General features: G+C 31.3%; 1 protein-coding gene and 1 pseudogene across 1 annotated transcript; one reads left to right on the plus strand and one right to left on the minus strand.

The window, feature by feature from the left end:
* Window positions 1–2,757: 2,757 nt before the first annotated feature.
* On the plus strand, window positions 2,758–3,290 carry LOC145140284 (AP2/ERF and B3 domain-containing transcription factor RAV1 pseudogene; annotated as a pseudogene).
* Window positions 3,291–6,316: 3,026 nt separating this feature from the next.
* LOC145140285 (uncharacterized) lies at window positions 6,317–7,943 on the minus strand. Its single transcript, XM_079073822.1, has 4 exons — window positions 7,537–7,943; window positions 7,279–7,453; window positions 6,471–6,487; window positions 6,317–6,395 (listed from the first exon to the last, which is right to left on the minus strand). The coding sequence occupies exons 1-4, from the start codon at window positions 7,941–7,943 to the stop codon at window positions 6,317–6,319; spliced, it is 678 nt and encodes a 225-aa protein (XP_078929948.1).
* Window positions 7,944–8,342: the final 399 nt, after the last annotated feature.

Here is an 8,342-nt window from a genome sequence, read left to right on the forward strand (position 1 = left end):
GAAAAACTGCAATGAATGCTTAGTATTAAGTATTATCCTCCTACACCCATATCTTAAAGGCATTGCGCTCCATGATCACGTGCAATGTTTTAATCATGTAGTTCCTTTCTCCCCTGCTCCATAACAACTAGTGATCAAATGTGGAGAAAAAAACATTTTTGTCAAACCAACGACGTGGCAGATAGGAGACCTCGACGTTGGCTCACAACGGTGATTTGAGTTACATAAAATGAACAGTGACAACAATTACTTTGAAATACCACGACATGAAGGAGTTTAAACACGATGTGTAGGAAAGTAGACTAGCCTTTATTTTTAGTGACGGATCGAGAATGTTGCAAAAGAGAAGTGTCATAAAGACACGTCATGATGTGGCATGCAATGTGCAATGACGTGGTGACTGGAGCAGGTTGAAAAAAAAACGATTTGTAAATAGATCATTTCGATAAAACACTCTCAAAAACACACACAATGGTGGTGTTTTACCTATCTAGCTAATCCCCAGGAGTCTGATTCTTAATGAGGATTACAAATTAAAGCTTCAATCTGGTGGATTAACATATGAACTATTACTTCTAACACATCAATTTATGATTTAGGGCAATATTATCAGTGTTATGGTGAAACCCTGAGTGAAGGACATGAACTTGAATGACGAAATTAAGTTAGTAACTGAGATTATATAGCTTAATTACAACTTGTTCTAATGATTATGAACTTTGTATGTGAGAAGTACGAGTTGAGATGGAAACCTAATCCAAGAGATTAAGAGGTTATAAGTGAACAATATGACTCAATGCATTAATTCATTAAGTATTAAAATAATATTTAACTAATCTTCATAATTGATAAAATGAACTTTCTAAAGATTATTGAATATTTTGATATGTGTAAGGATTGTCCAAAAATTAAGATGATGAGATGATTTCATACAAAAGAGATGATGTATATGAGTTAAGTCATGAATATGACTTGATCAATGATGTGTATGAATTGACTTTATGAATATGAAATCAAGAGAAGAGGTTGATCAAGGAAGTTCCAAGTTTGGTATATCACCCGAATAGGCCACAGATAATCTGAGTAATTCTTGATTAAATTGTGAGTTAAATGCTAATAGATGAATTTGATTTCATTGATTGTTGAAATATTTAGATAAATTATATATATATATATATATATATATATATATATATATATATTTTATATATGTAACATTGTGTATATATGTAAAGAGAAATTGGTTGACTACATGAAATGTTCATAATGAATCCATGAGAGGTGATTGGATTACGTTATGGATGAGATCACTAAGAGAATTATTCTTATTGAGATCATAAATATACGAATGATGGATTTATGAGATGGAACTTGATCGTGTCATGAGATAGAGTTACTCAATGAGACTGATGATGCGGAATACAAGATTTACATATTATACCCATGAGAGATAATTGGGTTCACTTGCATGAAGATGGGTACTTTAATAAAGATGATGTGATAAATTGTGTTGAGTCAAGTATTATGATTTGTTAATTTCTGCTCACTAAGCTTTTGAGCTTACCATTTTTAAATGTTTTTATAATTGCAGGTACAAGTATTACGGATAAAGGGAAGAGTGTGATGAAGTAGACATAGTGTGTTTAGATAAACAAACTAGTTATGATATGTTTTACTAAAATGTAAAACCCGGCTCGTTCCCGATCCTCTATAACTTTCTTTTGATATGTATGATAACGACTTGTATGATAGGTTAATGTAATATACACTTTTTTTGCTAAAAAAAATTACGTGTACTTTATTTTAACCGGCTGTTACACCCCGTCCCTGAATCTGTAATTTTCTTCTCTGATTTTCTAAAATATTTAACCATTTTGATTATGATATTCTAAACTATGTGTGAAGTCGATACCATTCTGATTATCTAAAATACGTAACCCTTTTGATTTTTCTGAAATATGTGTAGAATCAGAAATAAGTAACCCTTTTGATTTCTTGAAATTTGTCAACTAATTTCAGAAACATGCATGTATGAAATTAGAACATAAATCTTTATGAACAATTGTGTTGAATAATGACATATGTATGAAAGCATAAACTACAAATCTTTGTGAACTCTTTGTATTTATATAGAAATAAGAACTCTCTCCAGTGGTTTTCTTAAATCTTTATGAACACATTTCAAAAATCTTTATGTTAATTTAAGTTTTTGATGTTCTTGAAGAAAATAGTTCAAAAGAGGTAAATAATTATTGGGTAAATGTCAATATAGCCCATTCAACTATCGTCATTTATCCTATTTGGTCACTAAAGTATTTTTTTTGCTCAATAGGTCATTAAACTTACAACTTACATGTCTATTAAGTCATTTTCGTTAGTTTTTAACAGATTTTCCGTTAACCAGTTATTATAATTTACAAGAATGGTCCTTATGATTTCAATTTCTTTCGTGGTTAGTCTCATACCAGCATAGTTCATCACCGACGTCACCACCGTTCAATTCCGACAACCACCACCATTCACCTCGGGCAACCTCGTCAATTATTATACTCAACCTTTCTCTTACACCCACTTCATATACATCATATTTCTCTCTCTATATATAGAACCTCATTCTTCTTCCTGCTTCTCTCTCCTTCAAGAACACTAATTACAATGGAAGGAAGTTCCACTGATGATCAAAGCACAACTACATAAACAACTTCAACAGTTGCAGAACCAGTGACTACGCCTCCATTGATCGGCAGTAGGGGCAGGATGGTTCTTGACACTAATGAAGTGGGGTTGGAAGCTAGTTTCTTGAATTCTCATTCAAAAGTTGATATCGTCGATATGTTGAGGAAACACACATATAATGATGAGTTAGAACAAAGTAAGAGAAGCTACAGCTTAAACAAAACCCCTTTTACAAACGGGTTTAGATCGGGTGACAACTTGGTCAACTCCCGGGAACAACTTTTTGAGAAGACAGTCACCCCCAGCAACGTCGGAAAACTGAACCGGCTAGTGATAACAAAGCAGCACGCAGAGAAGCACTTCCCGTTGCAAAGCGGAAGCACTTCCAAAGGAGTTCTTTTACATTTCAAAGACATCGGGATGAAATTATGAAGATTTCGTGATTTCGTTACTCATACTTGAATAGTAGCCAGAGTTACGTTTTAACCAAAGGTTGGAGCCGATTCGTGAAGGAAAAGAACTTAAAAGCTGGTGGCATTGTGAGCTTTCAGAGATCCACGGGTTCAGACAAGCAACTTTACATCGACTGGAAGACAAAAAAACGGGTCAGATAGCTCCAATATTCAAGAACAAACAACTTTACAACATGTTCAAGAACGATAGTGGTGCAGGTGACGAACGATGCTAGTAAAGGACCAACCACGCAAGAAATTGAAATCATAGGGGCCATTCTTGTAAATTACAATAATTGGTTAATGGAAGATCTGTTAAAAACTAAAGAAAATGACTTAATAAACATGTAAGTTGTAAGTTTAATGACCTATTGAGCAAAAAAAATACTTTAGTGACCAAATAGGATAAACGACGATAGTTGAATGAGCTATAGTGACATTTACCCATAATTATTTTTATAATTCAATAGAGTCATTCACATGTTTAACTACATATCATATTCTTAATGAAAGACGGATTTTTTTAAAGTCCCCGGCTGGTTTGCTTGATGCTCTATGATTCAGATCTTAATCAGAGAAATCCTGTCAAACAACCCCTTAGAAGAAAGAATTGTTAGCATGTTCTTCGGGAAAAAAAAAAAAAAAAAGTTGTACTTTGAAAAATTGTATAAAAAATTATAATATTATACATTCAATATTTTCTTATTACCAAAGTTTATTGAATAATCTTGCATATTATAGAAATGAAACTTGTTTTATTTCAAACGAAAGGATATTAATGTTGTAATAAAAAAAGTATGCTACTACATATAGTTATAAACAAATCAATAATACCATACATAGTTAAACAGAATGGCCATTCTAAGAAACGTCGTTGACAACTGAACTGAGTGAGCCCTAATCAACACAAGACATCGAAAGAGTGCAGGGAAGAGGTCAACTCCCCCCTTTACTCATCTTATATAACTCCCATTACATCCACTCCATCTCCCTCAACCCACCTTCGATCTTAACAAACCTTAATTACAAGAACCAGCTTAATCGATCCTTCTGAGTTCTTCCTCTAGTCCAATAATCATCATGAAGATTATGCAAATAATCTTCATGGTAGCCATCACCATCACCATCAGTATCGCCGTCACCACCCTCACCTTCAGCTCCACCGCCACAACCAACACACCATCTCCGGTGACCATAAGATCCTTTCCTGCACGTCCCCGGAGCCGTTTCCTTGCTGAGAAAGAGCCCAACCCTAGAGCTGCAGATCACTGTAAGAAAGACGACGAGATTTGTTACGTCTTGGAAGGAAAAAACTCAACATGCTGCAATAACAAGTGCATGGATTTGAGCGAGGATAAGCATAACTGTGGAGCCTGCAAGAAAAAGTGCAAGTTTACAAGCTCGTGTTGCAATGGAGAATGCGTAAACTTGGCGTATGACAAGAGGCATTGTGGATCGTGTGGCACTAAGTGCATGCCTGGTGGTTACTGCATATACGGTCTCTGCAACTACGCCTAAAGGACGCGTGATTATTATTCGATATTGATCTTCATTTGATCGTTAATTATTCGTGCATATATGCTATCAATAATGGCTGTGTTTGTCATGGTCAACGCGAAAAAAATTGTTGTTAATTCATATTTATACAGTTATACTACTTATGGTCTGAAATTGTGTCGTTTTTAAGGTTTGCCAAACACTGTATTAATGATTTTAATTGTGAATTCATGATTCAAGAGCTTGGGCCAATTTTGCTCAATTTTGTTAAGTATTTGGTGGTTGTTCTTTCATGGGATTAATTATGCTTTTTGAGTAATTTGCAACTATTCATTAGCGTCGCATGGGCCGTATTTTGAGCGTGAAATGATATAATCTGGCGTGCACTTGCTGTTCAATCTTTGCTTTATTCCCATTTGAAGGTTTCCCATGAAAATTGGTCGGCTATACACACATTATTTCTTGTAAAACACCTTTAGAATACTTACGTATATAATAAATTAATATTAAAATCTTGTGGTATACTATATCTATATCAATATCTATTATAAATGAATTTTTCTTTTATACAATATGCATTTGAAAACTCAAACTTTTCACTTTCCATCTAATTAATAACAACAACTCAAAAACTTTATAATTTATATATACTTAATGATATTTTATGATATAAATTGATCAAATTATGCTCATTTTTTAACTTATATACATTTATTGGTATTTTATTGTACTCTTAAGGTTTCCTCATAATATCTCTTTACCTATATGTATGCATAATTTCATTTCATCGCAGAGAATGTCAATGGATATATTGTCGCTAAATTTTTTTTTGATTATTTTGTTGCTAGGTTTGTTATTGATTTAATAAATGTATTATTATTATTATTATTATTATTATTATTAATCTTTTTTTCATTTTTAAAGAAGTTTTTGTATTCTATTTGTGTGTTTTCATGGGTTGTTTCTCACATCTCCACTGAAACTAAAATTTAGAATGTTAATACATCTCAACCATATATATTCCTCTACCTACAATATATATATATATATATATATATATATATATATATATATATATATATATATATATATATATATAGAGGTTATTATATTCTAACTATCTATTTTGTAGATGTAGGGTTGATTGTGCACCAAACATTTTAGTTATATTAAGAAAGTTATTAATAATTATTACTACATTAAATTAAAGATAATAGAAAAACATCATCTAATTTAATTCTAAGGATATTTTATTTAATTAAGATAAATTTAGAAAAGAAAATTTCCATAATTTAACGGATGATTAATTCTCTTGAATTAGAAAAATTGATTTCTTTTTTAAATTAATTAAATTTCAATTCTAACCTAATTTGTAACCATAATTGATTTTATTCTGTCAAAATGTTATTTTGTTAAAATGATGTTCTATAAAAATGTTATGTCAGAATGTTATTCTGTTAGCAGGTTATTGAAGAATAACAAAATTATTGACCCCCAGTTAAATTATAACAACATACTTATATATAAACATTCGAGCTTAAATACAAATTTATACATATTCTTACAGAATAAGAGCCCTATACATTTTAATATAATTATAGCATTCTTAAATATATAATTCTTGAACAAATACACTTGATTTTCTTCAATGGTCAAAATAATCGACTTTATTTAACTATTCCTACAAACAATCAGGTCTTCAAGACATTCTTCAAGTCATTACTATCATGAATGCATTCCAAATATTTTGTTGTGATACGTGTATACCAACTGCACATTCAACATATAAATAATTAACTAAAATTCTATGAAAATACAATAACAAGATTTTTAAAAATGTGTTACCAGCCAGTTGAGCATAACTACATAATTATAAAAATATTAACAGAGAATCATAAAGAATCATTAAACCTAAGGTGCAATTATTATTTTAAATTCTAACCGAGTGTATTCTAATATAATACACTTTACTAAACGTAATGTATTCTTATAGAATACACTATATTGTGTATTTGATTTTCCTAAAAAATCAGTATTCTGTTAGAATACATTGACAAATAAAAAGATTGAATATCAAAAAGAAAATTTAGATGGGTGAACCAAACTCATTTTACCAACATTAAGTTGTTTACCTATCTTAATCCTCCTTTCACTAGACATGTAACTAATTATTCTAGATTAATTAACATTTTCATAAAACCAACATCATAATCGAAAAAATGAGTAGAAATGAAAATAAAAAAATAAAAAATATATAAACAAATATTTTTATTCGGATTAAACAAAATTATTAGATAAATTAACCAAAAAGAAACACATTACACATTAAACTAAAATCTTGAACATTCTTACACCTCATACATTACCTTTGAATGATCCATACATTGAAATTGCAAAGCAAATTTTAAACACAGATAAACAAAATTAATTTTATATATATACTATAGAACAAGATATACAATAACAATAATAAAATAGTATGAACAGTGGCGGATGCAGAAAGTTGTCATAGCAGTGACACAATTTTTTTCGTCCGAATATAATAACATAAAAAAAAAAAATTAAAAGTGCTAATACATCAAACCGATCCATTACATCTTAATATTTAAATTTGACATCAACAGGTACACATTTTTTGAAACCGACCCATTACATCTTCGATCTTCACTTTCATAAGTGCTTCTTTTTCAACATAAGAAATCATGGCATCGTTCAAAAAATCATCACCTATTTTGTTACGCAAATCCGTCTTCAACAACTTCTTCGCAGAAAAATATTTTTCGACTGTTGCGGTTGCAACGGGTAAAACCAAAACCAACTTAAACAACCTATAAACCATAGGATAAGACCGATGTTTCTAGTTTCCACCATCAAACGAGAATGGTCGAAAATTCCTTGCAAACTAGTGAACCGATCATCTTTATGCAAAGCGTGATAATATATCTCAAGTTCACCATTAAGTTGCATCATCTCCGCATTATCAAAATCCTTTTTGTATAACTCACTCAATTTTAACAACTTTGTTTTGTCAAATTTAGCAAATGAATCACAAGGACTCAAAGCCCCCATGTATTCTAGTGATTGGGTGCTAAGTTCACTAAATCGGTCCCCGAATTCTATAATTTGCATATCCATGACGGTGTTAAAAATTTCAACTTCAAAATGAAATTGATTAGTAACTTTCGTCTTACGGCCTCTCGATGTGACATAATTTTCCGTCATCTCCACAATATTAATATCATGTTTTTGACAAAAAGAAAATACATTCGATAAAAGTTTAGCAAACCCCGTGTCTCTTAAAGACTTCAATGTGTCCATTGTCCCTCTAACCAAAGAAGCCGCTTCTAAAATATCTTGATTGATTAGAAGGACATGGTCTTTTAGAGGACATGGTAATTGGAGTAGTTGTAGGTTGTGGATTTATATTAGAAACCGAAAGGAATGATTGATTAGAAGGACATGGTATTTTAGATGATTCTTCAAAACTTAAATCATTGGAGCATGGTCTTTTGCAGGATTCTCCAACACTTGATTTATTGATGCTTGTTCTTCCAAAAAAGGACCCAATTTTATCCTAGAGTAAATTACACAAATGGTCCCTATGGTTTGGGATAATTTGCGCGTTTGGTCCCTAACTTATTTTTTTAACTCGGAAAGTCCCTAATTTTTGTTTTTGTTACGCGCTTTGTCCCTACTGTTTGTTTTTGTTACGCACTT

Source organism: Lactuca virosa, chromosome 9 (assembly GCF_052849685.1).
Source record: "Lactuca virosa cultivar CGN04683 chromosome 9, Lactuca_virosa_CGN04683_v6, whole genome shotgun sequence".
Classification (NCBI taxonomy): Eukaryota; Viridiplantae; Streptophyta; class Magnoliopsida; order Asterales; family Asteraceae; genus Lactuca; species Lactuca virosa.

What these genes read in the sequence shown, in the direction of transcription:
- LOC145140285 (XM_079073822.1), bottom strand. Translation starts at nt 7,943, where the DNA reads ATGGACACATTGAAGTCTTTAAGAGACACGGGGTTTGCTAAACTTTTA. An exon ending in GCTTTGCATAAAGATGATCG is followed by an intron (nt 7,454 to 7,536) that starts GTTCACTAGTTT and finishes TATGGTTTATAG; the next exon opens with GTTGTTTAAGTTGGTTTTGG.